This window comes from Idiotropiscis lumnitzeri, chromosome 3, assembly GCF_059441095.1.
Source record: "Idiotropiscis lumnitzeri isolate Australia: NSW breed Sydney's pygmy pipehorse chromosome 3, RoL_Ilum_1.0, whole genome shotgun sequence".
NCBI lineage: Eukaryota > Metazoa > Chordata > Actinopteri > Syngnathiformes > Syngnathidae > Idiotropiscis > Idiotropiscis lumnitzeri.
Genome location: NC_142393.1, coordinates 5,641,939 through 5,658,993, shown reverse-complemented (window position 1 = coordinate 5,658,993; position 17,055 = coordinate 5,641,939). Strand labels below are relative to the sequence as shown.

General features: G+C 42.7%; 2 protein-coding genes, 1 long non-coding RNA gene and 1 other non-coding gene across 11 annotated transcripts in view; 3 read left to right on the top strand and 1 right to left on the bottom strand.

Annotated features, from left to right (window-relative positions):
* Positions 1-15,747, top strand: part of LOC148339571 (uncharacterized) — a 35,708-nt gene extending 19,961 nt beyond the window's left edge. For both annotated transcript variants that reach the window (XR_015842438.1, XR_015842440.1), the window contains exons 3-5: positions 7,997-8,093; positions 14,975-15,230; positions 15,518-15,747. This is a non-coding gene — a long non-coding RNA (uncharacterized LOC148339571). The remainder of the gene's footprint in view (positions 1-7,996; positions 8,094-14,974; positions 15,231-15,517) is intronic.
* Positions 7,841-15,352, bottom strand: gemin8 (gem (nuclear organelle) associated protein 8). Of its 2 annotated transcripts, none has more exons than XM_088289403.1 (4): positions 15,240-15,352; positions 9,950-9,994; positions 8,517-8,826; positions 7,841-8,289 (listed from the first exon to the last, which is right to left on the bottom strand). In XM_088289403.1, the coding sequence occupies exons 2-4, from the start codon at positions 9,950-9,952 to the stop codon at positions 8,030-8,032; spliced, it is 573 nt and encodes a 190-aa protein (XP_088145529.1). In that variant the 5' UTR covers positions 9,953-9,994; positions 15,240-15,352; the 3' UTR covers positions 7,841-8,029. The 2 variants fall into 2 exon arrangements, with proteins under 2 accessions (XP_088145529.1, XP_088145528.1); XM_088289402.1 differs by lacking the exon at positions 15,240-15,352 and adding an exon at positions 10,242-10,385.
* On the top strand, positions 8,423-13,780 carry LOC148339574 (OX-2 membrane glycoprotein-like). 6 transcript variants are annotated; one of them, XM_088289395.1, is made up of 7 exons: positions 8,423-10,217; positions 10,452-10,597; positions 10,681-10,830; positions 10,948-11,037; positions 12,057-12,308; positions 12,379-12,723; positions 13,288-13,780. In XM_088289395.1, the coding sequence occupies exons 3-7, from the start codon at positions 10,740-10,742 to the stop codon at positions 13,428-13,430; spliced, it is 921 nt and encodes a 306-aa protein (XP_088145521.1). In that variant the 5' UTR covers positions 8,423-10,217; positions 10,452-10,597; positions 10,681-10,739; the 3' UTR covers positions 13,431-13,780. The 6 variants fall into 6 exon arrangements, with proteins under 6 accessions (XP_088145521.1, XP_088145525.1, XP_088145522.1 ...); XM_088289399.1 differs by lacking the exon at positions 10,452-10,597 and having other exon boundaries at positions 8,423-9,912; XM_088289396.1 differs by lacking the exon at positions 10,452-10,597 and having other exon boundaries at positions 8,423-10,066.
* On the top strand, positions 15,232-15,395 carry LOC148339572 (U1 spliceosomal RNA). The gene has a single exon (XR_015842631.1). It is a non-coding gene; the product is annotated as a U1 spliceosomal RNA (small nuclear RNA).
* Positions 15,748-17,055: the final 1,308 nt, after the last annotated feature.

The window sequence follows — 17,055 nt, the reverse complement described above, 5'->3', positions numbered from 1 at the left end:
AAAGAACTGTGTTTATCCATTCTCGGTGAGCGTCTTATAAGCAGACGCGCCGATGTTTACGCACTTCTATTAGGGCCCAGTGTCCCTTTGCCGTCTCAGAATGCGGCCCGATTCTATTTCCTCAATGTACAATTGTAATTATATCTGCTTGTAATCTCCTCTGATTAATACATCATCCAATACAGTAAACATAGAACAAGGTGAGATAATACATATGCAGGCTATGCCAGATCCCGAGCTTGAGGGATGAATTTCATCTCACATTTTTGTCCCATAATCCCCGCCCGGGCCGCTCGGATTAAGAACGTGTCCAGAAGATCAGATACAGTTCTTCCTGGCTTTGGTTACCGTCAGCCGGCTCACACATTCTCACACATGCACACAAACACGCTCAAATCTTGTGTGGTACCGGCACAAAGTGGAAACACACCGACGTTGCTTATTAAGAACGCCGTTATATTTATCTGCAATGGTAACGTTTGAAGTTTATCTGTGTCAACACTTTTTGAACGCGCCAATGAGGGAAGTCGCTTTGATTGGCCGGGAGTCGCCTATGTCCCATCCCACAACGGCGCAAACGCCCCCTTTATGACAAATTCCACCAAAAGAAATAAAACTCAATCCATGCACACAGTTTGAGCTTTTTGCGCTAGACTTGTGTTGGGTACAAAAATAGTCCCCATCATGTTAAACGCTGTGGATGGGCGAACACACATGAGGATAAATATTACTGTAATTTTATCTGTTATTTCAAAAGACGAGCAGCAACCTCGACAAACGGAGCGTATAATACTCATAAAAATCCACACAAAAAGATGATTGCTTAAAAGTCTGTGATTTAGTGGCGAGCATGTGGATTTGAAAAATGATATTTGAACATTTGATGCGAAGACTACACTTGCGTCCTCGTGAGCAAACTTTCCGACACCCCCGCAACTCTCCATTTCAAGTGAACGTCTGCTGACGGGCTAGCGCGCCACGGAAACGAGAACCTTTCAAAGCAAACGAGCAGCTCTGTCTTTGGGTTCACAGGAAGGACGCAGCGGAAAACCAGGGCATCTGTTTCCAGACTCGATACCCCCCTCAACCTGCCGCTCGCAAACAATTTCGCAACAGTCTATGGGCTCATCCTTCACACCGGAGCCGTCTGAGCTCAGGAATACATGCGCTGCTGTTGCCATGGCGACACTCCACATTGCCAGTGATCTGCAGTGGTTGGACTCTCCAAAGTGATGCGGTGTCAGTTGTGAGGGGCGCGATTCAGCCAAGACCCAGAAAGCAAATTAAAAAAAGGGGTGAGATGAAGAGAGCCTGAGTGAACGAAATCTGATCAGCGACGCGATTTCTTCTGCCTTGGCGTTCCCGAGGGGACGGAGACGATGACGGGGAACCAGCGTGTGTTGAAGCGTCGCACAGGCAGTGTTGTCTTGTGAACTGCCAATGTGGGACATGAACGTGAAAGTAAGCCATCCACAGTGAATGACTTGCTGCAAAATGAAGACTGCCTTCGACAAGGGCTGCCAGAAGCTGTGCGCGTTACCCTCAGGGGTGTCAAGCACCTCAAGCGTCAGACTGACCTTTTCAATTGTCTTCCTGACACAACAATTAAGGGCATTTTGCATCTCTTCCAACTGGGGAGCTTTCAACGCTCATCCAGAGGTCGAGCTCACTGTGACCTTCCGCGTTGTCGTGCATCTTACATCCATCCCTCCATCCATCATCTGTACCGCTTCTCCTCACTAGAGTCGTGGGGGGTGCTGGAGCCTATCCCAGCTATCTTCGGGCAGTAGGCGGGGGACACCCTGAACTGGTTGCCAGCCAATTGCAGGGCAGTGCATCTTTCATGTTTGTTGTATTTATCTAAAACTCTACTTGAATAATTGTTACGGTAAATTACAAAATAAAAGGAAAGAAGTACCTAAATAAAAGTTTTTTTAAAACAAAATACTATAGTTCTTAAGCATTATTTGAAAATGTATGGTCCTATAAAGTTAAATACAACTGAACTGAAATGTACTGAGGCTGTGATTGTTTCACATGAATATAAAGGGAGCCCCTGTACCCCTGATGGTTCTGGTAATGAGCCAGAGCAGGGGTGTCAAACATATGACCCGCGGGCCAAATCCGGCCCGTAAACGGGTTTAATCCGGCCCGTGAGATTTGGTAAAGTATAGAAATAAGTATGGCCCAACTGAATAAACAGCCAACCCAAATTCGCCAAATGGCCAATGTTGCTTGTACAGTAAGATCTAAACTCATATCTTTTAGATGTATCATAAATTTCAATGTGGCGGTCAAGCCGTAAACCTTTCTTTCAAAGTGGTATTCTTGATATTTACAAACAATGCTCAATTTAATAGAGAAAGTTGAATATGGAATTGACTTGGATGTCACTATTTAAGACGCAACCTGGGTTTATTGGGGAAGTGGGGTGGGGACAAAGGATAGCATGCAAATGGCGATGATCTGCGTAATATTGACTCCAATTGTTTTATGTTATACATCAGGATTTTACTGGTCTGGCCCACTTGGTCATCGATTTCCCACCATGTGGCCCCTGAGCTAAAATGAGTTTGACACCCCTGATCGACAGCCTTCTAATCAACTATACATTTAGAACTTTGGAGATTCCGTTCATGATACTTTAACTGACACTCGTGTTATTTCTTATGGAGCCCCAAGTATGCCGACTTGTGGACACAAAATAATCAATTGTGGCTATGAAAAACTAAATTGTGGGGGCAACATGAAAATGAAATACGAACTTGTGGCAATGAAGTCGATCTAACGTGCACGCAAAATACAAATGACTACTATCAATGTAATTCCTGGACAGCTTGGTAAACAAGTCAAGCAGGCCTAATAGTAAGCGAAGTGAAGGTACGCTCCATTTGCCTAGTTTTGATGTACAAGATGCTCATGGGAATGAAAATAAACGCACAAATTAATCTCATGTGAATGTTACACGGATTTTGTGTATTTGGCGCACTTTTGTATTTGTGGCCACAATTTAGCATGTTGTGTGCACGTTTTCCCTCTCTTGTGGGCACAATTGAGCATTTTGTGTGCACGTTTTCCCTCTCTTGTGGGCACAAATTAGCATTTTGTGTGCACGGCATATCTATTCAGTGGCCTCAAAGTAGTTGATTGTGTGCACGTTCCACTTATTTTGTAGCCACAAATTAACATTTTGTGCACATTATACCCATTTTCTCGTCACAAAGTAGCATTTTGTGGGCAGAAACGTTCATTTTGTGCATATTTCATTTTTTTCATATTTCGTGTGCAAGTTATACCAATAATTCAGCCACTATTTTAATTGTCTGTCCTGCTAGACGATACATAAAATCATGGAAATTAAGTTTTGACCAGGGAATGAATATTTTTTTATTTTTGAGTGTGTATGTGAAAGAGCGTGTTCGGTGGTATATGTATGTACATCGCGATCGGGGCTTTTAATCTGCCGTGTTGGTGATGACCCAGTTTCGCCCCCCCTCCCACTCACACACTCAGCTTTCAGTCGCCAAGGAGACGTTTCGCTCTCATCCCTGAATAGGATAATCCATCCCTGACACACACAATCTAAAGATGTCATCTTTTATTTGGAAAGGCGCCTTTATGATGGAGCAGTCGAAGTAAATGGAAGCAAATTTATCCGTGATCATCCCATTCATGCACCGTCATCGTTGCGCACTCGACTGCATGACCGCAGATTCCAAATAGAAACGTCTCTCTTGCCTCATTGACGATACCTGACTCTTGTCGGTATGGCGGATTTAAACTACTCACACGTGGCTACGTTCGCACGCACGCATACGCACACACTCAGACTCACACACATCCCCCTCGCCGGACCAATCTCTCCATCTCGCAATTTATCTGAGGACCCATTAATCCCGCTGGCCCAGATTTGGTCTGCAGTCTGCTCCACATGTTGTTATGCCGTCATCCCACCGACAATCCATCCGTGACACACACACACACACACACACTTACAGTATGCTTGTACCCTTGCTTATGTCATGTGACGCAAGGTCTTTGCACGTGTGACCTACTGTACCTCCTGCACAAAGATGCACCTGTGTTTTGATCTATTTAACTTCCCTGCCAATTATATATAGTCATGTCTTTTAAAAATCCAGACAATCTCTCTTTCTCTCTCTCTCTCTCTTTCTCTTTCTATCTCTATCTATATCGATATATATATATCTATATCTATATAATATGCATGCATACAGTATAGGGTCTGAAAATGGTTTCAGCAGAACAGGTGTGACGTCTTCCTGGTCCTCATCAATCCTTTGTCAGGAGAATAGAAAGGCAAGTATGCCGTTTGCGCGTCACCTAGATTTCATATTTGTGTGCCTGCCTGCGTGGGCTCCCCGATCCACAACTCCTCGCGTGTGACTGCACGTGATATCATAACGCCCGCCTCTGAATTCAGTGCATTGCTGAGTCGCCATGGCAACAGGTCCTCTCCACGACCACTCATTCCGACACAGCAGGGTAGCCGGCGGGCTGAGTTTAAATTTGCTCACACGCAAGACAAGAAAAAGACGGGCAGCCTACACAACATGGCAAGTATTGAGGTTGCGGGGTGGATGAATGTAAAGCGGTGATTTGAAGCGCAAAGGAAAGACCGCTTTCCAAAATTTCAACATACAGCTTAGAGTGACTCAGAATCTGCAGTTAAAGACTTGACTCGCTCCTTACTAACTTTAGAGGAAAAGATGCAGATACCTGACAATGCATCTTTCATTCGGGTAGTCTGCTGCTGTGGGTGCGTTAAAGCGCCTCATTGTGAGCTGCGAGTGTGCGCACTTCACGGAGAGAAGGTGGAAAAGCAACGTCAAATTTTTGACAGCCAGTGTGTGGACTGAGGCTTTGCGCTGTCGTGGCCTTGTAAAATTTACAAGACATATTTATTTTCACTTTGCTGACTTTTCAAAACACAGCGTTAGTTGCATCTTTTTTCTTTTCTTTCTATCCCTGCTTGATGCCCGTCGGGGTCAGCATCCTTTTTGCTGCTTCGGTGCGCTGCAGCAAATCCTCAAGAGAGGATGCAGGAGTAGTCACGTGCTGCCAAGAGCACAAAGGGTGAATTCACGACGGGGGTCAAATGGGTTGAGGAACGAGTCAACGGATAGAATGTGGGCGATGCGAGAAAGTCTTGTGATGGCAACAGCGAAGGTGTGAAAATAGAATTGAGGTGAACAAACGGGCCAAATGATGAGCTGCAAAATGTTTCTCAAGGACCTCCTGGAGGAAAAGGCACATCGCAGTAAATCCCGTTGGCTACTTCCTGGCTAACTTCCAGGCCGTCCTTCACTTCGGAAGGCCGTAAAGCGTCTGGCTGCATAGTTGAAACCAGATGTTAGCAAAGCCAGACAAAGACAGCTTGTGCTTTTTGAGGTTGAAGCCAAAATATGTCCTCACACGACAATAATAATTGTACCGTGCTTCAAGCTCGCACAGCCCAGTCTAATCCACAGCCAAGCAAGCTGATCGTTCAATGTAAATCCAATCAACATCTCGTCTCACACGAGGAGCTGAGGATGAGGTGCGTGCAAACACGCCATCTTCACATGACGGGTGCTTGCGTCAAAGTGTCATTGTCGGCGAATGTATGGAATTAAAAGAATGATTTTTCATAAACGCTTCGTGGCTGTCATAATCTCGATTGTCTTGATTTAAAGTCCTGGCTAGAGTGATGCGACAAATATGGTAATCAAGTTTAAGAAAAGAGGTTCATTGTGCGCATGCGCGCTTCGGTGATGAACAAAGTTTGGACGTTACATTTTCCGATTAGGAAAAAGGAAAACATACAGGTTTAGTGAAACGGTGAAAGCGAGCAGACTGAGAGGGGTTTCTCTTGGTTTAATCCTTTAAACTGATTAACAGAGATGCACAATAGTCAAGCAAGGCGCATTACGTCGAGCGTGCACATAGGCGCAAAGCTTCCGACAACCAACACAGTGACAAAGTGAAACGGATCGCACACACCCACACAAAGTGAGACACTAGTTTGAAAATGACCTGATTTCTTGTGCCTTTGCTTTTATTAAGATTTTTTTCACTGAACCATTTTTGTTCTGTGCACACCTGGAGATTCTGAAAAACTGTGGCAGGAAAAGAGTCATATAGTTGAAGGTCACATGTTATATGATGGGGTGGTGGGTTTGGGTGGGGGTAACATATTGGAAAGAGGGGGTGGGGGATGAGTGACGTGAAAGCCGGCTCGCCATGCAGTATAGGCAAATGATAACAACTACGGCCTCCGGGGGGCGCCAAAAATGGAAAGCATATCACCTTCAGTAGTTTTAAAAGTAGTTATTGTTCATTCTATAAATAGAAAAAGCTAACAAAAAAATTTAGAATTCGAAATGATGTCACAGTAGGGATGATTTATTTACATTTGTCTTTTTAACGTTTTCCAGCTATTTTTACAGTCAATGAAAATGAAAAATGTTAATTGACTTAAACTTTACATCAGTGTTAATAAACAACACTAAAAAATGTAGCATTCCCATGTGCCATGTTAAACTGCCGTTTGCTGCTTCTTTGCGTTTGCTTATCAATATTTCTCTGTACAATTGTAACCAATCTAATCAGTTAAAAATATTGTATGGTATACATGCATTGTTGTCACCGTTTTTAATGTTTATATTTTAAGTGTTGCAATTCTATTGAATATCTGTAGCTATATAGAAAACGGATCAATGGATTTCAGATCGGCTGGCACGTTATTTTATTAATAAATACAATGCTATTTGAATGCTTTTGCATAAATGTAAATCACTGCTGGGAGGGGGCGCCATGTTGGGGAGGGCTGGTTGTGTGACGTCATAGTCACTAGACTCGGTAAATACTGGCAAACCTTGTGCTTGGAGGTTTTCTTTCCATCAGATTACTTTTCGATGCTTCGAGTGTAGAATTTGGTTGAACAGAATCATCATCACCATCAATCTCCTTATCGGGGATGTGTCTGTGATATTCTGTGCTGAGTGTGTTGTTGTCGCTTTGCTAACATTGTGAACCAAACCATTAAACAATTCTATGAAATAAGATAATGTATAGGGAATATCTCGGTTTTCCGAATCTGTTGTCATCGTCATTCATGTTCGTTCATCTCGCTGTTTTTCTGCTTTGCAAGTTTCCAAGACCTCGAGCAGTCTAATTGAGAATGTAGGCCACAGTTGGGCTACAGTGCCCGCCTTTGCCACTGGGTGGCAGTATACTACAGTTATGCAGACACGAAGGACGAGTATTCCTTTTTCTTCAGTAAGATGCTGTATTACTAGTCATTTTTCATAGAGGAAATAGAATATATGCCATTAAGTAACAATATTATCTTTCCACATGTTACTCCAGCCTTTGACGACTTGTTGAACTGAGTTCATTTCACAGTGCTCATCTCTCAAGTATTTGCTCAGTCAAAGGACAATCACAGCTTGCATCTTGAAAAACTTGTAAATTGGGTCATTATAATTCCAAGACATAAATTTACTTGAAAAGTAACCTCCCACCACTTCCACACAGCCAATTTGACTGAAGAAGATATTTTTATGGCCTCTCCTAAAATGATAATGAACCTAATTTGTACCATGCTTTTTTTAATAGACTGTAACGGCAGGAATTCAGTTTTATCGTAATCTTCGTTGATCAATGCGGGCAGTCGAAGATGGTTCTGACTCGTCCGTAGCAGCACATCTTTTTATCCACACCTTTCACTTTCATTTATGTACAGAGACTGTTTTGGTTACTTTATCTACACTGTCTTCTAGGTGGCACTTGATTTAAATCTCAAGCTGACATGACAAAAGTAGCAAGAAGAACAATCAAGGGTTTACCCAAACAAGACTTTATTAGAAAGACAATTCAAAGAGAAAAAGTAGATTGCAGGATACATACCTGCTGACAAAAATTTTGACTAAAAGTTGCAACATTCTCAAACAAGGATTATTTTTTCATCTTGAATTGTGTATTGTCCCAACAGCACTTCAGAGAAACTCCACCGTCGCACTGAGCGCTAAAGTTTGAGGGGGATGACGGGCCAGTACTTGGGTTGTTTGAGGTCACAGTTTCTGTCAAAAGTGAGCTGCATCGCCGCCTCCATGGCCAGAATCTTGGCTGCATCCTCACCGTACAGTTTTTTCATCTCTGCCCCGCGCCTCTCACCTGGTCGCTCAAAGGGCGGGGCAACGCTGGCTTGCCGGGAGGTGCGGCGCAGATCCTGATCAGCTGGGACGTAACTGTCCAGTTGCTCGGCCTCTAGTTGTTGCTGCCTCCCTGTGGGTACGGCAAGATGAATACATTGAACTGAGGTGGATATGTTCCAAAAAATAAAACTAATCTAGAGACAAACGGAATAAATCCTAATTAGAAATCTACTGAATGAACAAAATGAAGAGTTTCGTCACCTCACCCCGAATAGCCACCTTTGCCGTTTCAAATTTGCATTTTTAATCACTGGAATTTTTATTTGATTTGACTTAAAACCCTAGTGAAAAACTTACTTAATTCCTCTCTGTGTTTCTCCGTCTGTGCAAAATACTGCCGAAGCTCCTCGCTGATCTCCATGTTACTGACGTCGCATTCGATCTCATTGTCCGAGCTACTCCCCCCTCCTTCGCTGTCACTTTCGCATGCACGCCAGTCCGCGTAACGCTCTCGCTGAAGGTGGTAGATGGGGCCGTAAGCAGCCTCGAAGGCCTTCTGGTAGGCCCGCCTGTGCCTCTGCTGCCAGGCCATGGCCTGCTGGTAGTGCTGCCAGTATCGAGTATACACAGGGCTGGAAAACCAGGACATTTGAGCGCTTGCGTCCTCCTGTCAAAGAGAACAAAAGTCTTAAGTATTTACTATTTAAGGTAGTTGAGGTCAACACTGTGCACACGCTAACTGCCTACAGAGGCAGTCACTTTTTTTAACTTGTACTATGCAAAGGAGCTGAAGCAGTTCTTCTACTTTTATACAAGTGTCTTACTTTTGCCACCTCTGGAAGCCAAATATTGTAATGAGCAGAATTTTTAATTCACTCAATTGAATTCCTGTAAATAAATTACTTAATTTTAAAAGGCTTTAAATTTAGAAGAGCAATTGAACAGGTATTACATTTCTTGTGTTCAGACAAATGTTTGTTTGGGTAAAGAAAAGTTCTCTTATTAGATGTAGGTCCTTTCAGAGTTGGTGCTGACCCTGTATATTCATTACATAATACACCAAGGTTCAATTTCATATTCAGCATCTTTAAAAGTTGTGCGGGGTGGTGAACGTCTTGATCGGTGACAACGCTGACGAAAGCTGTAGCGTTAACAGCCATGCCTACCGGAGGGAGATTCTGCTTCGTTTTCTCAGGCAAGTGAGCATTTAGTTAATAAATTGAAAGCATATCAGAGACTATGCAAAAAATATCGATCTGTTTTCCTAAATCCAAGGCAATTTCATCGAGGACAAAGTGTTTACATTTGCGGGCCTGAAATAATGCATTTGAACTTTTTAAAATATTTCAAAATATAAAATTCACTTCCTTTCAGTTTGCGGGGGCAAAACCTTTTCTAACAAGAATGACGTTTTACAAATTATTTTTCCATGTTTTGCCATTGGACATTTGATTATCTGGCTGGTTAAGCTTGACTGTTATTGCGTTATACCAGGGATCCCCAATCCTGTTCCTCGAGGGCCGGCGTCCTGTCGGACATCCATCTCTCCCTGCTGCCACACAGCTGATTCAAATGATCAGATAATCAGCAAGGTCTGCAGAAGCTAGATAACGATCGCTCAGGTGTGTTGCACCAGGGAGAGGTGGAAAACGGCCAGGACACCGGCCCTCGAGGAACAGGATTGAAGACCCCCCTGTTGCGTTATACCGTTACCAGTTTGGTTATTTGGTTCATCCCCCACTATTGAGAGAGGGTAAGTCAAAAGCTACGCCCCTTTTCGCTGCACTTACCATGTGCTCTTTTCAGTGCCTTACATCCACAGGAGTCAGCAGGATCTGAAGAGCAAATCGAAAGAAATATGAGCAACAAGCAAAGGAAGCGCGACACAAATGAGAGGCAAAGAGCAGGTTAGCATAGCTGCGGTTGGTGTACACGACCAGGGTTTTTTTTTTTTAGCAATGGGCGGTAATGTTTCCAAACAAAGAGACGCTGCTCTTAAACGGCAAATAAAACAAACCGACTTTCGCCTGATGTCTGGAATTATACAAAACACGGAAGGTAAGTTTTTCCTGAATAACTCACAATTCACAATCTGCTGTAGTGCGAGCTTTCCCACTTTCCGTTCGACAACATTTCCCGACAGCCTTTGCGAAGCCTATGCAAAGATTACTCAGTAGCGCCCCTTAGTGGTTAAGTGTAAACGTTTGAAACGCTTTGACTTTCGGCTATCTTTCATAGCTGATAGTATATTTGTAACCATAGAATAGTTGGCTTATAGTTATGTGTTCCCAGCGGGTCGGTTGAGGGGTTGCACAGCACACAAGGCGAGCGGAACTAGAGTTTATGAGAGACATGTTGTTGAACAAAAGAACCAGTGAGCAAATATAAAAGAACTCTAACTCCGCCTTTTTTAGAGGAACCACAAAGAGGGAGCTGAGGTACATAAAAGTGTTGTTAAATGGGTTAGTTTTAAACATGTTTTGTAGTGTCTCTAAAAATCATTTTGTTTCGTTTGTGTCAGATTGAAACCAACACAACTGCTTGCTTAGAGTAGACGTCACCGCTGTGCTTGCCCTCGTGATGTATTTAAAGGATAACGAAACCAAAAGTTGCATTTCTCACTGCAGCAAAATGTGGCTGGAGCTGGTTCTCACTTGCTTGCTTCTAAAAGGTGAGTGACTCGCATAAAATCGAGGCATATGCACAGGATATAGGCATGTACTGTTTGCCCATTGACAGGACCTGCACATGTTTACTGCAACTAATTTTGGGCTGCTTTGTGTTTCAGCGACCAGTCCGCAGATAACCGGTTTTGGGGACACAATATTGGAATATGGCAAGGATGCACACTACAAGTGTGAGCTGCACAAACAGAAAGGTAACATACAAACGAGCTCCTATTCACCCAGCCGGCATGCTGTTTTTGTTTTCTTTGGTTATTAATCTCGAGCATTTTATTTGTAATCATTTAAAGAAAGAGATGATTTTGGGATATAGTGTCTCGGTCTTGCAGCAAATAATTGAATCTACAAGAATGTCATTATATTTCCGGTGCTTACGCTACCAAGTGACTGTTGTATATTTTCACAAATATGGGAAAGTCAAAAATCTCAATAAAATGTATAGTTTGAAGTAAAACGGTATCAAAATCTTCCGCCAGCTGCGTAAGATTTTTTTTCACGGGGCCCAAAATCACTGGCAGCGCCCCTGGGTATGCAATTGAGTAAGCATCACATGTGGCTCCCCGTGCCTGCATAGGTTTTCCCTGGGTAATCTGGTTTCCCCGCCAATTTCCAAAAAAAATGCATGCTCGGTTAATTGGACACATTCTAAATTGGCCCGAGGTGTGTGCGTGAGAGCGGATGGCTGTTTGTCTTTGTGTGCACTGCAATTGGCTGGCAACCAGTTCAGGGTGTCCGCCGCCTACTTCCCGAAGACAGCTGGGATAGATGTATGATGGCTTTGAAATGCTATTAAAACGTTTTTGAATCGTAATTCGTAGTAAATTCACCGTCATTGTTTTTTTTCCTTTATTACTGATTACGATTGACAAAAAAAGATTTCCTTCAAAGTGGATTTCAAAACGTTGTGGTCTAGGGTTTTCCCACAGAGAAATGAGAAATGAATGCACTTGATTAAATGTTACAGTCAAATTAAGCTGCACCTTCATGTAGAGAACAATCAATTCCGCACCCTGCCCTGAATAAACCGCAATGAAAATTGGCTCGGCGACCAACTTGGAGGCATAGTCGAGCCAAGTCCAGCAATCAAGCTACTGTCAAATTATTACTTTTTGTTTCACTCACTTTTTGCGGCCAAGACACAATCTGCAGTCAGCGGATGCGTTTGATCTTCCGAGATGTCCTCCTAACGTCATCGTGACCTCGTTCGTCTCAGGTGTGCAACAGATCACCTGGCAAAAGCGTCTGCGGAATGATCCCATTGAGAATGTCGCGTCCTACAGCGAGCTGTTTGGACAGCACATCAATGAACCTTACAAGGGGAAGGTGATTCTGAATGAGACCTCCCTCAGCTCAACATCTATCATCCTAAAGAACGTCACATGGGCAGACGAATGCTGTTACATCTGCATCTTCAACGTGTATCCGGGGGACTCCAAAAGAAAGCGCACCTGCCTCACCGTGCAAGGTAAAACGAATAGTCTGCCTAGATGACTTCAAATGCGCAAGTCGTCATTTGACGAGTGTGACTTTTGTAGGAATATCTGAGGTGAAAGCAAAAGTGTACCATTCGGACAGCGGGCTCGCGGATGGTACCGCGACAGTTGTGTTCACCTGCTCTGCCACTGGGAAACCAGCACCCGCCATCCACTGGCGCTTCTCACCAAATACTACCACCTTTTACCAGATGGCGCCCACCACCACGGTAGCAAACAACGATCACACGTTCACCAGCAGTCGGAATTTCACGTTGTACGTGTCAGGGAGTTGGGATGGCCATGCAGACTGTGTGGTGCGGAGCGGCAGTCGGAGTGAAAGGATGGAGCGGTTACCTTTTTTCTGGAATGCTGGCTTGGAGAAATCGCAGGAGGAGGGAGAGACTGGTATGTATGTTGTTTAGGCTTGAATAACCTTCGGGTTTAAGCGCCTGCATCCGATTCACGACCATATCCGTTTGCTTTCGCTAAAACGGACGTGTGCAGGTTGCGATTGTCGTATTAGCATAATGTAAGGCTGGCGTCGACGCTGTATACCTGATCTGTAAGTTTATACGCCACACCGTTTATTTTTATCTCCATTTTGAAGAAGCCTGCTTCTGCGCTGAACTTTCACTTTTAAGCATGCCAGCAATATCAAAATTGAAAGCGTAAGTCAGTTTTGTTTCTCTTTCTATTTCTGAGCTGTGACAAAATAATGTTGGTGTTCTGAATAATACATTACAATACAACTTTATTTATATGGCGCATTTCACAACAGCTGGAGCTATAATAGTAGTTTGTTTGTAGCCTATATAGTAGATTGAATTTAACAACTGCCTAATACTACTTTTTCTTCAAAATCGGTAAAGGACTAGCAAATATTTTAATTTGCAATATGTTCATTGTTTGCAATGCAATGTTATTATGAATACAACTTGAAGTGTGTGTTTTTGTTTTGATTTTTCTTAGCAGGTGGAGGCCCGTATAAGGGAGGAAAAACTGTGGTCGCCGTGGTTACTGTGGGTCTGGTGATTGTTGTGATGGCCTCCATTGTACTATTCTTCGCAAGACCACGGAAGAGGAGAGTTTGTAACGTGAATGCTGTGATATGATGTTGCTTAATTGAAACGCCATTATTACTCCGATCATTTGGTCTTCTAGTAGCAAACGCATTGTATTACAGCGAAGGGAAATCAGACATTTCAGTTCTATGGTTCGACGAAGTGCGGATTTTAGGCCACTCAGGTTGTACCGATTGATGTATTTAGCACTGTTGCAACGTGCCGCGAGCTAGCTCGTTATAATCACATCCATAAAAAAAGCATCTTTCCTCCGGATAGTCCTTTGGGGTGACCGTTTTAGAGTGCCTCGTTGTCGCAGCATGGAAAACCCCCTTGACGACTCGGTTAAACGTATTCCAGCTAACAGACCAACCATGTTGTTCATTAAATGAAGACTCGGCGATCATCTTTGGACATTTTAGTTCACGAGCAAAGACGGGACAAAAATTGCTATATGATTTCTTGACGTCGATTACCGCTCCCTTGACCACGCTCTCGTGCGATTCACGGCAACATACGGCTAGGTGGCAAGTTCCTGCGTGATTTATGGCAAAGTGAAACTTGGTGGCAAGTTGTCGTGCGATTCACTGCAAAGCGACGCTCGGTCAGTTGGTGGCAAATTAACAACTGTGTAAAAGTCGGTCAACCTGCACGGGGGCCCGCGATAAAGAGAAGATGTGATGCATGTGCACGTTTTGCTACATTCAAGTGTCGGTGGGGGAAAAAAAAAAAAAAACTTATGTTTGATTTTCGTCCAAGGGGGAAAAAAAAGTGGGCAACTGTGAAAAATGAAGAAACCTGAAGAGACACGCCTCATTTAACCACAAAGACGCAATTAGTAAGTTGACAACAAAAAAAAAAAGTTGGTTGCTTGCTTATAACGTAACATTAACAGCATGAGGTTGACGAAATATGCTGAAAAATAATGTTAGGTTGAAGATATATTTTACTCTATTAGTATTGCAAAAGAATTGTTCCACAGCGTGACCTATGTTTGACCATATGGATGAGAAGACTTCACAGAGAAGCGGATGCCTGAGGACTGGATCAACGTCTGCGACATCAAAAGAGGTGTGCCGAGACACAAAAGGACTGAGACATTTAGTGCCAGAGCACTAAAAGGGCATATCTGCCTTTTCAATCAGTGGATGACTGCCATTGATGTCTGTCTTTCCTCTTGTGTCTGAGATGTTTACATGTTCCTGCTGGTGCGCCCCCCCTTCATCCCTTAGTGCAAATACATTGTATTGTTAGGGACTTCCCTAATAAAATGGAGGGCTCAGCGGAGTGTGCGCCAGAACGAATTTGGAGATGTAACTGAGCACACCTCCGTTCGTTCTCCTCGCGAGTAAAAGATCAACTCTGTCTTCCTTCCATTCATTTAGCCTATGTTCAGTGAATGCTTAGGTGATTAAACCTGACAAATAACAAGCGCCATGGTAACTGGACTAACACAAAGACTAGATTTTAAAAACGGCTGATGCAATTCACATGCGTGGTATTTTCACGTTGACTTTAACGTGCAATTAAAAACAAGAAAATCCTGACTAACTTGTCTTTATAATGACCTTTGTTGTGTTTCTTCATTCTTACAGGCACAATGTCTTCAATCCTGTTCTTTCCTGTTTTCAATCTCCTCCTGCTGCAACACACCTGATTCAAACGATCACATGATCAGCAAGGTCTGCAGGAGCTAGCGGACGATCCTGATCATTTGAATCAGGCGTGTTGCAGCAGGGAGAGATGGAAAACAGGCAGGACACCTGCCCTCCAGGCCCAGGAATGAAGACCGCGGTTTCGATTGGCATCCTCTTAGCCGATGTAATCACCTCCATGCGACATCTACCACAGGCCTCTTACCTGGCAGGGGAGATACCATGATCACGAAGGTGGTTCACCCAGGGTGAGGCTCAGCCATTGCACTCCGGCTGTACTGACCCCTGCGAATTCCCCAAATGTGGGAATCTCGACTGCACAATTTCTGACAGTGGGGGACTGCGTTCGCGCTCTCCCCTGATTTTTTTTTTTTTTTTTTGGCTGCCAGGATGGCTGAGTGGTCTAAGGCGCCGCGTTCAGGACCCAGTCTCCCCAGGAGGCCTGGGTGGGACTAATAAAGGGAATATTATTATTATTATTAGGACGTGCTGCATGTCTTACCTGTTAACCCGATCAGCTGGATTCACAAATGTTGACCCAATGACTTTGTATCAGCACGTTAATGAGTTTGGTATAAATATTCAAGCTTCAGAATATTTGATTTTCGAACGATGGTTATGTTTAGGGTGTTGTTTGAAGGAATCGCGGCTACTTCAATTTGGCTTTTCAACCTCCATGAGCTAAGCTTTAAAGAGGTGATTTTAGTGCTCTCTAGTGGTACACCCTCAACTCGTTTGACCATTTCAATTATTCTAATAATGAAGATTAAGTGTTTTGAATGAAATGTCTTTTGAGTTTCGATTTAGCCAATGAAAAAAAAAGACAAATATTTACAGCTTGCTCCAAAATGGATAGTTTAATATAAAGGAAAAAGACAACTGATTTCCTTCAAACCATGTCACACACTCATTTCATTTTAACCTCTATTGATCATAAAACTTGGAAAAATGGTCTTTAGGTCCTTGGGACCTTTAACCTATGAATGTTTTTTTAACCTCAAAAGCTGACACATTCAGCTGCGAGCACCGACTGGTGTTTACTTTCCATGCAAATTACGAAGTAATTAATCAATTTCGAAAAGTACGTTTTACTCTTAAAAAAAACTTCATTTGGTCCTAGTAAGGAGGGTAAATTTTGTGAGTAAAATATTCAGCGTAGAATTCTCTGAGTAAATTTTACATTATATTTTACTCTCAGATTTTATTTTGTTTAATAGGACCAAATAGCTTTTTTAGAGTAAATATACTCTTCTGAAATTTATAATCTGTATCATACAGAATATAATCTAGCCCTAAAAGTAAAAACAAATAACTAGTGTACTATGTATTTAAAAAAAAAATGTCATCCGGTTGGTTTATTATTTTAAGTTTGAACTTTTGTTTTACTTGCTCCAATTGAGCTTGTGGGAGGAGAGGGAAGAGGGGTGGGAGAGCTCTATGCAGGTGTTTAGATGGCTTGTACTAGTGATGGGACTTGTGGCTCTTTTATCTGAGCCTTTCACCCAAAAGACTGGCTCTTTAAAAGTTAAAAGCCTCGTTTATGTTTTTTACGCATTATTTCAAAACAATGTTTTAATCATTAAACAATGGGATTGGTCATGCATGAAAGTGCATGTCATACTTTGGTGTTTTGGAGATGGAACATAATTCTAAAATGTGTACATTTTAATGCCGTGGGATGAAATCATGTCATAATTAGTGGTACATTAAGTATGTTGGGAATTGTGCCAAGCATTGCTTCATTTTGACATGTGGAAAACTTTATTCACACCAGAATTTAACAAAATGTAAATATGTATCATATGCGCATATTGACCTTCACGTGTGTGTACCCCGCACCTTTGGATCTTTTAACAAAAGCTTTCAAACTAAATAAAACATTAAAATTGGTAAAACAGTTTAAAATGGTTCATGTTTACTGTAAACACCAATAAATAATACATGAAACAAGAACAGTGGACTCTGAAAGCATGAATGAAACATGTTCAGTTCGAAGAGCCGTTCAAAAGACTTGATTCGTT